General features: G+C 34.9%; 1 protein-coding gene across 1 annotated transcript; it reads right to left on the reverse strand.

Annotated features, from left to right (window-relative positions):
• Positions 1-1,842: 1,842 nt before the first annotated feature.
• Positions 1,843-9,171, reverse strand: LOC117320574 (neuronal acetylcholine receptor subunit beta-4-like). Its single transcript, XM_033875139.1, has 7 exons — positions 8,982-9,171; positions 7,723-7,871; positions 7,143-7,187; positions 6,783-6,892; positions 3,994-4,224; positions 3,235-3,548; positions 1,843-2,809 (listed from the first exon to the last, which is right to left on the reverse strand). Exons 1-7 carry the CDS (start codon positions 9,019-9,021, stop codon positions 2,436-2,438), a joined length of 1,263 nt encoding a protein of 420 aa, XP_033731030.1. The 5' UTR covers positions 9,022-9,171; the 3' UTR covers positions 1,843-2,435.
• Between the last annotated feature and the right edge of the window lie 5,539 nt (positions 9,172-14,710).

Here is a 14,710-nt window from a genome sequence, read left to right on the forward strand (position 1 = left end):
ATTTAGCAATTGAATCCAGAAATAGAGAGACTCTAAATGAATCATCATACCTTTGTCAAAGTAGTTTAAGGTATGGAAAAGTAAAAAGCGAAAGTCCTTTGATGAGTTTTATTATCGCAGATTCACAAGTATATTTACGTCAGTACATTAACTTAAATTAAGACAGACATTGTAACAACCCAGGTGGTCCTCTTCACTAACACGCTGTCCTTCTGGTTTATTGTACAGTTGTGTCTAGAACTCAATTTGATAGCGCATCTGTTTGCATGGTTTTATTGTCGTTGTCAAGTGTAGGCATTTTATATAAAGTTGGATTGCTGAAATTTAAGAAACATGAAGATCATACATAAACGTGAGGGGAATTTATTATATATCTTTGTATTTCAAGTGCAGTAGAAAGATCGATGCACGGAGAAAGCATGAGTCAGAAGTTTTATTTCTTTGTTTTTGTTACAAAATTGCACGAGCATATTGTCCTTTGCGCTGCAAATAAACGAAACAGCTGTATGATGCATTGTATTCCTTATTCTGCATCATATAGTGTGTCTATCTCTGTATTCGTATTTAAATAGGCTTTTACGAACTTAACAAAACACCTGTCGTATATCTCAACTATTTATCATTATTTCAACACGTCAGATAAATCTGGTACACATTAACAGATACAATCATTTACCTGTCACCTAGATAAGACATTTTATCAATAGTGAAGTTTTTTTCCGGGCAATCAATGCTGACTACTTCAGTACAATGTCTGATTTATTGCTACAGAATGTACATAAAACGGCATTTGTCAAACATTGGGACTTCACGCTTTATTTTTACCGGGCGATGAACATCTATGATCAAATCGGAGAAAATGCCCATTTAATTGAAATCATGAATAAAGAAAAAACACAATCGGAATTAATTTGAATCCCTTCCTTAAGATAAAAGGATAACTTATTTGAGGTGGTTGTTTGAGCATTGTTTACTGTAATCTTTTTCAGCTTCAGGACATCAAAGAATGCCTCTACAGTATATTAATATCGGAAACCTTCATACCTTGTGACTTAAAACCATTGGTGACACTCAAATGTAAAGTTTAATCATTTTTGTAACGTCAAAATGAAATAGCCAATCTGATGTATCAAATAGTTTACACATTGTGAATTATGTGACCATCTCTATATCATTAAAAGCGACTAAATCCAACGCCAATGACTAAACGCTGGGAAACCTCGTAAAATTTCAACAACATATCAAAACCACCATCAACGGTAAGAAATATTAGAAAAGAAAGGCATTTGTATTCCTTATGACCATATCTTAAAAGCAATTAGCCGTACATATCCAAGCAAATCATCAAGACTTGATAACATTCATCCAAAACCCATTATACAACCTGCCAAATTAAATACATGTGCGCCAACAATTATGTTTGGATAAATCCATACGTAACGAGAAGCTTCTAGCTACCTGGAAAAGAGCCAATACGTGTCCTACTTGTGAAATGGAATCGAGGAAAGTCTCCGGAACTATAGAAGAATTAGTCTAACATCGATGTCGTAAAATATCCACTAATTACAAGTTTAAACATTAAATGGGGGTAAGTTATGTTTTAACAAAAATGTCATCAAGCTATACATGTTTGAGAAATGGGTCAAATATAAACATAGTCCGTGTTTACAAATTGTAGTTTTTGTATTCCGGTAGTTTTATAGTAGTTTTTGACGTTCTGGCATAATTATAATAGTGTTAAACATTAAGTGTATTTAAAGTGTTTTCGACAGATTAAAGCATGCATGTTTGAAATTGTGTTCTTTTTACATGTATAGTGAAGTCAAAACAAAGAGCCAATCATATTATCTCAGACTGTTTTATTAATTTTTCTTAATAAAATACATTTACATGCAATGTACGGCAAGGAAATGCGCCAAATATAAACAAACGTTTAAGCATGACAGGAACACACATTTGTTTGTTATGGTATATTGTGGAACACGTGATAATTGAACCGTGGCATGAACATTTAGTTGTAGTTGGTGATCATTGAAGCGTAAAAGGAACACATAACTACATGTTATCGTAGTGGGATGGCAATTGAAGCGTGAAAGGAAGGCCTTTTCTATGACATAGTATCACGGTGATCACCTAAGTTCGAGAGGAACACAGATTTATTTAATCGTATTAGGGTGATCATTGAAGCTTGAACGGAAAGCATATGCCACTTTGGTCGACAGAGATGTATAATCTATTCAGTTAAGCAATATTTTACCTCAAAATGAAACATTCCTGTGATAACATAACCCTGCAGCTGAAGGAACATCCTGTTATGATTACGCAGCATTCAAGGAAAATTTATTTTGACTATCACTATTTTACCCATTTGGTGGTTATATCACTATCAGAACTAAGCAGCATGGTAGATAACATTACTTAGTATATCTACGGTTTCATAAACAAAGAATAATCATGACGAGGATAGTTACGAAGACGATTATGGCAGTGTTGACGAAGAAAGCGACCCAATCCAAAGCGTTGGCGACATCCGCCCATGTTGGGATCATTTCGGCAACATTGTCGAGCTGGACAGCCGTAGTGTCTGCCGATAGTGGTTTCATTTCTCCTTCTCCGTTAGCATTGAAATGCTGAACCTCATTTTCATTTGGATAAACAGTCGGTCGAACTAAAAACCCAACGTGTTTCCATATTAACTTTGCCCAGGCCGGTCTTTCGTCATTGGGGTCCTTCAGGTAGAGGCGAAGAATGACGACCGAGCATGCGACACAGAACACAGACACACACAACGTCAGGGCCAGATAAAATGCTGGAAAAGACCAGTATGAATTGTCAACACTAGGATACAACTACAAAATGACGACAAAAGCATGATACATTTTCTGATATTGAGACATGTTTTAGCAATATTTAGATACCATACAATCAACAGGCCATGCTCCTTCCCAAGTACTTCTAGGTACTTTGTAGTCCTTAGGACTAGCAATTAGCACTAGTCCTAACTCAGCCTCACTATACAAGTATGGTGCTTCTGAATAGGTTTTAATTATCTGTCAAGACCATGATATAAGTCAGGCTGATGTTTTTAGGATTTCATTTAGGGATGAATATGTACTTATCAGCTAAAGGCGGATTGTTTATGATAATACAGTGAATTGCGTGAACATTGAACAAAACGAAATTACAAAACTACAATGTTACCGACTTATATTATAAAATCCATCATATACTTACACAGCACAGAAACGTGTAATGATGTGTGAGGCATGCTATCAGCGATCATGGTCAGCAGAACAGCTAACGCCAATAGGATAGTAAGGGCATAGCCTATCTTCTCCCCCGAGTCGTTAGGTATCATGAACACCAGCACGTTCAGTATGGCAGTTAATGTCACCGGTAGTATGATGTTGGTCACATAGAATGACCTCATTCGTTCTAGTTTCATTGCATACCTCAGCATTGCATATTGCGATTGACCGGATGATGTTTCCTCAATGATGACGTCACGATTGATACTGGAACCAATGTAGCTCCATTCACCGTTTGGGCTGCAAAAACAATAGATATATATCAGGTATGCAGCGTTGTGTACTTGTGCAACTTTCTTCGAACATTAATTCTGCGACTTTTATTAGTAATTACCATTTTCAGTATTTATAGTACAATTCGGTGTCATTTGAAGAATTGGACACTGGTAATAGGTGGAACTTTATTTTACAACAATTGAGAAACAATTTATATAAACATATATTAAACACTCTTGTTGACCTTGATTAAAGCACGCAAGAGGGCCAGCTGTTGAGGGATTTGGAGTTCCAGGAGAAAACCAACGTGGTCGGGCAGGAGACAAATACCTTTTCACATCCAATCTGGAAATCAAACCCCGGCCGCCTAGGTGAAAGGCAAGTGTGTTACCACTCGACCACCTAACAGGTTTTAATATTAAAACCAGAAGAGATTAAACAGAGTTTAAGATAATGTTGCATCGATCACCTGAGTAGCCGGGCGTTGACTTCTGGCAATAAATGTTCGAGGTCCAACTCTTGGATAGTATATGCCCAGCTAGTTAGCTCCAGTACACAGATCTGGGTGTCAAAGGGAAATGACGTCACATCGACATTACAAGTGGTATGGAATATCCGTGGGTAGTCTAGGCCGACCCTCCCAGTATGACTGACACGGAGGAAGAGATTCTCATCATAGAGGACGGAAACGTCTTCCACTCTGAAACACGTATACATTATATTGAGTTGCTATAATATACAATAAAATCAGAATAAAAATCATGCTTCAAATATGTCACCAACTTCTGCGTTGCAGCATCGCATGCCTGACGACAGTTACTGCCTGTGTATCTGGAAACAGAATATTAAAGATATATTTGATATAATTGCCTAAATAAGAATACAAACTCCCCATGTTGTATACATGTCTTTTATTGTTCAGGTAGGCGAACGGGACTCGCCGGTATATTCTAGAACATTCGATCAAACCAGTATCAGGTAGGCGAACGTAACTCGTCGGTATATTCTAGAACATTCGATCAACCACTATCAGGTAGGCGAACGGGACTCGCCGGTATATTCTAAAACATTCGATCAAACTACTATCAGGTAGGCGAACGGGACTTGCCGGTATATTCTAGAACATTCGATCAAACCACTATCAGGTAGGCGAACGGGACTCGTCCGTATATTCTAGAACATTCGATCAACCACTATCAGGTAGGCGAACGGGACTCGCCGGTATATTCTAAAACATTCGATCAAACCACTATCAGGTAGGCGAACGGGACTCGTCGGTATATTCTAGAACATTCGATCAACCACTATAAGGCCCCAGCTTTATGACTACATTGTATTTCGTAACTTCCGGAGATTCGTGTCCCCATCAATCCAATAATGCCGGGTAAGAAAATGGTTCAATGATCGCCATATTGACCATGTCAAGTAACTCTATCAAAAAGAAGATGATGGTTAGTTGGTTTTTTATATATATATATAAAATAGATAGCAGGGCAAGAGTGAAATATATTTCGTATTACTGTCGATATTGTTAAAGTGAATTTTTTATGTGATATTTTTACTAGTGAAAAATATCAATTTTATAAAATAAATAATTTCCGATATTTCACTGTTAAAAATGTAATAAAACATGTATTGACTCCTGGTAACTACTTTAAACTATCGAGCAGCTTCAGGTACTGTAGGTTCCACCTAAGCTGCCGTATTTGACTGCAGTATGGTTGTGTACATAGCTGTATTTTTTTTTCAAACGAAAAACGTAGACAACCGTATAAGATTTAAGTTTTGTATTTGATGGTGATCAGATCCGTATGTGATTTGAACACACTACTTTAGATTTATGAGATTCTAGCTCAACAGACACAGACCCATTTCCTTTCCTTTTATCTTCTGTAGTACAGTGTCTCTGAATGTTACCATAACAAGTCTTAAATGATAAACAGTAACATAACAGTAATAGGTATATCAATATTACGAATCATGACGACTACCTTCTTCTATGTTTCCATCTCGGTTTTGTTGGGGTTTTTTTTAGGCTTTATTTGTCCTGTTTTATCTTAAGGAATGCAATACATTTCCTGTCAGATAAGTTTTTCAATTGTATACATTCTTTGGAAATACTATAAACCCCAAGATGAAATGTTTGTTATTTAATAAAACATACTTTTTCAATGTGTATTCTGCTAGATAAGACACACTCGTGCAAAAGTCTTAAATGGCATATTTCGCTGAATACGTATTATATCAAAGGATCTGAACGGGAAAATAAATTTACATGAACTATCGGTTATCATCTATTCAATATCTACCGTGGCAGCCATCAGACACGCCTAATACGGGATCTTTAGGTCGTATCAGTGATCTGTCGTGTGTAAGACGTTTATCAGGAATCGCCATTTCAGGATTGACCCACAGAATCTACCGGATACTGATTCTGAAGATAAGCATCGTCTCGTCATCGCGTCTCAATACATGTGTACATAACTTATTTCATTCTCATTACTGTATATTTGCTATAATTCACCCGTAAAACCTCCAATGTACATGTTTATTTTAGCGTGCGTTAATAACGTCATGTACATCAAACTGAAATAACTACAATCAATTTGTGTATTATGAAATACATTATCAATGTTTACTGTAGACCTACATCATCACACCGTATATTACAACTAATGGCGACTCCTGGTGTATGTTTCAAACATTACGTTTAACGAATTAGGCACCACAGACAAATGGCTGTTTATATAATGACCTATGTTAATGTCGAGCCCATTGTCTTATAAATGATGCATTTTTTGGATGCAAGCCAGAGCTGCAAACCATTAACTCGTGTTGGTACTGCATTATACGTAACCTGTTTCACATTTGGTTACGTTCGAAACAATCTGGGTAAGAATGGCATCATTAAATTCATAAAAATGTCCTAATTATGGAGATTGTTAACTTTCTGCAGTTGTGCTTCGGAGGGTTATTTTTGGCTGTTTCCGGAGATGTATTCGGGAAAAAAATCAGAAAATGAAAGTTATAGAGAAAATTGTTGCCCATATTCATTTTCTACTTTTTGCTACAAAGTGTTTCAAACTTAAGGGAAAACTTTAAAAAAAAATAATAATTAGAGAACAGTTACATTTACTTTATCAAATCACTGTGATATTCTATAGGCAAATTGTGTAGCCACAAATCAATTCATAAAAAGTGTTTTATTAAGATTATACACATGCGCACGAAGGACGATTAAAAGTGTGTTATACGTACGAGTTGTCTACGAAAAGCTCTGGGATCCAGATTTCGCCAAACGTTGAGTAAACATGATCAGTGTCGTATTTGTTACCAGGGGTCCACACCAGTCGTTCGTCCTCCCACTCCTGTAACGACACAAAGATTGTACTGGTCGGGAAAGAAAACCCACGAAAAATGTTAATTTATGGACATATGAGTAGAATATATTTTACTTTCCATGTTAATATTGAAAGCATATTGAAAACAACACGATACATTGAGCAATAACTAAGTTTGTACTCTTATTTACTCAAGCAAGTAGGATTAGGAAATAGATTCCGGGGCGTATGAGAAAATGTTGTAAAGATCTGGGTAACTTAGCAACTTACGACTTACCACTGTCAGCCAACCAGTCACCGAGAACTGCTGGGCAGCGTTGTCCTGAAACAGATCACTACCAGATTCATGGTCTCCATCAGATGAAAAGTTTCAAAACATTTAGTAAAAGGTAGACTACTATATACCCAAATACGTCGTATGTGCTTCTCGTCACTAGAATATATATAAACCAATTACGATAAATCGTCTTATCAACAGTACATGATGGAATCAACAATTTGAAGACATTTACAATCCTATAACTTCCACACATTACGGAAAAAGCAAATATGAAAACCGTATGACTAAAGCAGACTCGAACAAACTTCAATCTAATGGATTTATTATTGTTTATTTTTTCTGTTTCGTATCTTCGTAATTAGCTCGGTTTCACTGTTGACTGTTGGAACATGTAATGAAAAAAAAACAAGTGGAAACGACTCTCTAATACAAACTTTCTTGTTGCAATCGAATGACATTATGTAGACACACTAAATCGGCGTCATACATTTCATTATATTACTTGTTCTCACCACTTCAATATTAACTTAATAGTTCATTCATAGTAAGAATTGTGGGCTTCCTAGTCCGACCTTACCAGTCCGTTAATGGTGAGGATATTTAGGCCAGCCTTGACATGGACTGTGTCGTTAGGACGGACGAGATAGTGGTAAGTGTCCGTCTCTATAAAGTCCTGTCGTACAGACATCTCCCCGTTCGCTGACCACCCTGACACGACCTGGCTACCTATAATCAGAGTACCCGGATTTAGTATGAGGTATACCAAAAGACATGACCTGCTATGCTATTGGCATGTCCTAATATTCTTCTCATAGTCCTCCTGCAATTGATTTTTGGTCCTACTGTATCTAACTCTGAATTGTATGGAGTGGTGCTAATATCTTGTCTTTTGTACAATCAGGTGGGATTGTAGGTGTTAGACACCCCTGCCTGGTGGACTGTTATTCCAAATTATTGTCATGACCTGCATACCACTTTAAGTTAATTTGAAAAGTGACACTTACAGATCAAAATATGCACATTTGCAAGTTTTGAAAATTATGAGCTTGATTGAATTATAGCGATATTCCATCTCCCCATTCCGATTTTGACATTTCGTTTGAGCTTTGTTTTAGGTTTTCTCTGCACCTTTTGGATATCAACTCTGGGCCCTTAGTGACTAGTCCTAGAAGGACGAAGCAACTGTATGATGCAGTTTTTTTAATTGATATTGGAAGAAGGTATTTGACTGTGTGTTTTGTGTACTGTCCTTCGTGATGATTCCATTTAGTATATCTTATCATCTATATATAGGGCAAATAAAAACATCTATTCTCAATAGAGGTAGAATATGTAATGACAATGCCTGATGCCTAATTTCTAACATACAATTAATAAACAAAACAAAATAATATATACAGATTCATTTATTAATCATTGTATGATCAACAGGAACTTAATTGAAAACAAGGTAACTTAATTATATTTATATATAAATGCTTTCTTTAGACAATAACATGCATGTATATATTATATTGCATTGAGTAAATAAGCATCAATTTTGAATCAACAAATATAAGCATTTACTTTCAATGTCGTTAACAAAAATCTTAACACGGCTAAGATGGTACAAACATGTATTTAAGGATTTTGAATACTGAAATAGAGATTTGCATTTTATTTAAAAAAAATATAATAATGACTTGATACGAAGACAGTTTGTATCAATGCTTTTCTTAATCGACATTTGCAGACAAAATCGTAAATGAATCAGTTTGACATTTTATAAAATTGTATAAACTTTTGTATAATGTTTAATGGTATCTGTCTAATTGTTTAATACCGAAGGGGACTTACCTGCCAATATCATGGAGAAGCAAACATACACAGCATCCATATTGTTTTTTCTACGATCTACACCGACAGTCCTATGTTACCGGACATGCGTGTTTGATTCTGTTCCTCTGTGGATGACTACAGACACAATCGCCTATGTACAACATGTAGTCGGCTCTCTCCTCATCCACCAGTACCGCGATCTACCTGTAATCAATGGGGCGCAGTATACCACACAGTGATGCACCCACTAGACACATCAAAGGAGAGAAAATCAGTCCCATCCAATCTTTTAATGAAGCAAAGTTAGCGACTACTGTCGGTTCATAATCTTATTTCTTCATATACCTTTCTTCTTTCTCGTCATAAAAGTATTATATCAGAATCCGTCCTGACTTGATTTGTTGTGTAATAGAATGATATAAGGTATGCAATCGTTTTATTAAACGTTGAGTCGGATACGCGAAAACACTGGAAGGAAATGCTGACACTATGTACTTGGTTCCTATAATAGATATTGTATTAAATATTAGTCTACTATGTTTTATCTTTTACAAAATTATCGTTTTTAAATGAAATATAAATAAACAACAAAAATTACGCCGCATAGTTAATACTTTGTTCTCACTTTTTAAAGTATAGTTGTATAAACTAGTATAACCATGTATTAGTTTTGTTTGTCAGTATTATATTCTTTTATTTATTAATTAATTAGTGTTTTTTGTTTTGTTTGTTTTGGTGGGTTTTTTTTTTTTTTTTTTTTGTTAGGGTGGTTTTTTGGGTTTTTCTTTTTTTAATTTTTATTATTTTCATTTATTTATTTATTCTCTTGAAATTGCTTGATGTTTGCATGATTTCACCACTTTGATTACCAAAATATCTTTGATTCATTTTCTCGCCGTCATGCGAGTTAAAAATGAACTCCAGTATAGCAAGCCAACTTAACATTGATAAATGATGCAATGTCGGTACAGCAAATAGAGGATTTGGAGTATTTCGAACTCGACTATAACCTATATTGTGGTAGAATATCTGTCATAATCGTGAAATATATGTTATATTCAACGTGAAACAATTCAATATCCTCTTTATACTATATAGGATACCTTATATAAATGATATATCTATAACTATATATGATGGGTTATATAGGAACGAGATCTTGAGAAAATGTTTAAATGAAGTTAGTCTCATTCTATATACCATACCTTATATAGTATAACAGATATCTTCTATAGCATACGATGTCGAATATAAGATATCTTTAATAGTGTGTGAGATATATCTTATAGCATTACAATATACAGTGTATACAATTTATATAAGATAAATATAGTATACACGATATATCACTTAGTATATAAGATATCTTATAGGGCTATTCCTCTCCCATGACGGTACTTGGTCTGAACATATAAATTATATGATTAAAAAAGCATCAAATAAACTAGCCATCTTGAGACGTTTCAGATTTAAAATAGATAGGAATTCACTTCAAACCTTATACTTCTCCTTTATCAGGCCCATACTAGAATATGGGGATATCGTCTGGGATAATATTACTATTCAACAGTCACACTCTCTAGAAAATATTCAACTGGAAGCTGCAAGAATTATAACGGGTGGGACCAAACTTACAAGCCATGCTAAATTATATGAAGAAACTGGGTGGGACACTCTACAATGTCGCCGTAAAGTGAAGAAAATTGTTCAGGTACACAAAATGATTTTTGACCTCACTCCCCCATACCTTTCTAATTTACTCCCTCAACGCAGAATGGACGTTCATCAATATAACACACGCGATGCTGATAACTTAAATAATGTATTCTGTAAAACGAACTTCTACAAAAACTCTTTTCTCCCTTCTTCTATTGACCTGTGGAATTCACTACCCCCAGATGTTAAAAATAGCCCCTCCCTTAGTAACCTGAAAAAATACCTACACAGACACTCACCGACAGTCCCTCCTTATTATAGTTATGGGAAACGTTCTGATCAGGTTCATCATGCTAGATTGAGGATGAATTGCAGCTCTCTAAATGCCCATCTATTTAGTCGTAATCTTATCGACAGCCCTGTATGTTCATGTAGACAAGCGTATGAAACCACTGAACACTTTCTATTGTCTTGTCCAAACTATACCATTGTAAGAAACGAATGTTTTGTAGATCTACCAATAGACTATACTTTTGATATGCTTCTATACGGAAATCCAAATCTATCGATTACAGAGAATGAAAATATTTTCCATTGCATCCAACTTTATATTTTAAAAACCAAACGTTTTTTAAATTAATAGTGCCATTTTACGAGTCCCAAGAGGTCACTAGTGCTGTATATTTACATTATATTACTATGTTTTTATTATGTCATTTTGCTTATGTAGTACCTATAGTATCACTAGGTCCCATTACATCTCTCTCTCTCTCTCTCTCTCTCTCTCTCTCTCATCAATAGTTTTGTTTTTAAGTTATACTATTTGACTAATAAATGGCTATACAGTGTTGTCACCCGCCAATCTATTATTTAAGGAGACAGATTTAAATAAGTATTTTCATACTTTTTTTCTGAATCCTTTTATTATTATTATGTATCATATATATGACATGTAAATATTGAATAAAAATATTGTTTAAACTAAGATATCTTATATATTATATGACATATCTTATATAACTTGGTGAAATACAGGATCTATGATGTTCCTTAAAAAATGTTTAGGTAGCTTGCCATACGCGTCTACAGTCAAATTATAGTTAATGATTAGTAATTAAATCAACTTCAAATGAAATAACACAGCGTAATTTCTATTTTTGGATTTATATTCTATTCCAAAATGTCCCTTTGGATAAAAAGTCATTCAGATTAAAAGTAGTTCAGATAAAAAGTTATTCGGGTGAAGTCCATCAGTCCTTCAGACAAAGTTTCGTAGCGTGAAACGCTTAACCCTGATTCGTGTGATGTATATCTGGGTATCATGATTATTGTCAGGTAAATGAAATAGGTAGATTAACATGTTTGTATCTCACTTTACGGATTACAGATTAAGGTTGCATCTGTATAACTTGTGATAATAGTTATGTACCCGAGTTGCAGTTAAAATCTAATTAACTTAAAAATGGGTAATTAATACTACTGTAAAGAGGAGGTCAACTTTATTATGAGTGAATCATTCCAGATAATGTGTTGTTGAAGGTGTATAATGATTCTCGTGTAATTGTACCTGTGTCTGTTGTACCCCCAAAGTACCACCATACATGTGTGAGAGTAGTTTGTAGCTGTGAGCCACTGCCAATTACACAGGTATGTGTTTGTATTCGTCCTGTTTAGAATATGCCAGTAATATGCATTAACTATTGTGCAAGTGTGTAGAATAACACAGTAATAACTACTAAAACGTCTGAGAGCGAGAGATTCACGTCCAAACGTTCCTCAGTAAATTACAAGATAGTAGACAGGGAAAATACAAAACCGTTTACAACATGATATCATATACATGTTTGTTAAAAGCATTCACATAAGTATTGGGCTAAATTAGATATTTGGATTTCGCGCAGCGAATGGGATGATTACTGTCAGGATAAACGTGTTTTTCTACACGAAAAAAAACCGCGTAGAGTTACTGTCAAAAGAGACTGTAAGTTGACTTTTTTAAAGCATCATTTAAGGATTAACTAGAATATATTTTTATGTTATGGAGGTATAGCACAAAAACGGAGTGTATTCTAAATAAACCGCGAAGCTGTTGACGTGTTAATGTAAACATATGTATTGTATAAACTGTTCAATTCCGAATCCTCATGTATTATACTTATTTGCACCAAGGCGTAAGTCCTTTATATCATCAATACATGTTTTCAATCATCACAGATAATTATTTATTGCATTTTTTTGCCAGTGAAATGTAGAAATGTATCAAACTGGTAAAACTGATATTTTCACTGCACCGATGAGCAGTGAAAATATAAGATTTTGTAGTGAAATATGTAAGTTTTTCGTTTTTGACCAATCAGAGCAAACCTTTTTATTAACCACATTGAAACTTGCCGATTTTTCCAATCGAAGCGAAGATAGATAAATTGGTTATTTTGCTGTATTTCTTAAATATGCATACTACTTTTTGAGAAAATACTAACTTGACGTTAGCTATTCATGCATAGATTCTCCGATAACAGCAGAAAACGCTTAAATTGCATTGATCAGTCCTTTCAAAATGGCGCAGTCCAGTTGACGTGGAGTAACGTCACAAAGAGATGACATCATGAATTCCCGCACTTTTTGACTATTAATTTTTCAATGTTTTTAATTTTGCTTTTAGGTAAATAAAATGGATTAAAAAGAAAATTGAATGGTTTCCCGTTTAATATAACATATATTTCACTCGTACGACAGAATATTTCAATATTTTTCACTCGTGATTCGCACTCGTGAAAATATCGATATTTTCATACTCGTGAAATATGTTATATTAAACGGGAACCATTCAATATCCTCTATATATTCTATGTTAATTAAGTATCGTAGATGTGTAATTTTATAATGTAGCAATAGGAAACCCAATAGTTCCCCTTACCAGCTTTAACACTCACAAGACGATGTGTTTGTGTATAAGTAATCCGACCGGACCAGTAACGTACAGTACATACTAAAGACGGACACGGTCATTATGAAAATGGTCAAATAAGGTCTAACAGTTAACTTAACTATCTAATTCCTGATAATAGATGCTAATGATTTCCGAACCCGAAAGCATTTCAGGTATTTCAGTAAGATCAAACACTCATCAATAAGTGTATTCCAATTTGAGAGGAATTTTGAATCGCTATCTCCTCTAGGATCTGGAATACATTTTCTACCACAATACGCCGTACGTGTTATTCCACTCTCAAGCCACTGTATAAATGTGCCGACTGTTGGATATATAGAGGTTACACAACGAGTGATTGTGAGATATGGAATTTATTTCACACTCGTAATTAAGTTATTTTTTAAAAGTTACAAAAGACACGAGCTTTAGCGAGAATAACTTAATTACGAGTACGAAATAAATTCCATATCCAACAATCACGAGTCGTGTGACCTGTTTCTACCACAATAATATCGTTTTGCGTATGCAAATAAAGTGTACCAATCAAAAGACCGGGAGGTTTTATACCACTAGTGGTATATAACATATATTTATCCAACAGTCGGCACATTTATACAATGGCGTGAGAGTGGAATAACACGGCGTACTGTGGTAGAAAATTATATAGGTCATATTCATGACCTATATAATTCTCTTTGATTGGTCAAGAATTCGAACTTTGACTCGAGCTGCAATTGTTATTGACGTCATCAATAATCGAATGACGCGTCACATCCCCGGGTCCCGGCCGTCACCTGCATACCTTATTTGCATACGCGAAATTAGACTTGGCCACATTTCTCTTTGATTCAAGCCGATATTATTGTGGTAGAAACAGGTCACACGACTCGTGATTTTTGGATATGGAACTTATTTTACACGAGTAAGTTATGTTTTACTCGTGTGAAATAAATTCCATATCCAACAACAACTTGTTGTGTGACCTCTACATGTATATATCTAACCAAAGTATCTATTTGTAACTGCAAACTAATATGTAATCAAATACATTGTGTCAAAAAAACTGATAACGTCAATGTTACAACTAGATTTGTCAGGAAGTGATGACGTCAATTTTACAACTAGATTTTTGGAAACTGATGACGTCAATGTTACAACT

This window comes from Pecten maximus, chromosome 2 (assembly GCF_902652985.1).
Source record: "Pecten maximus chromosome 2, xPecMax1.1, whole genome shotgun sequence".
In the NCBI taxonomy this organism is placed as follows: Eukaryota; Metazoa; Mollusca; class Bivalvia; order Pectinida; family Pectinidae; genus Pecten; species Pecten maximus.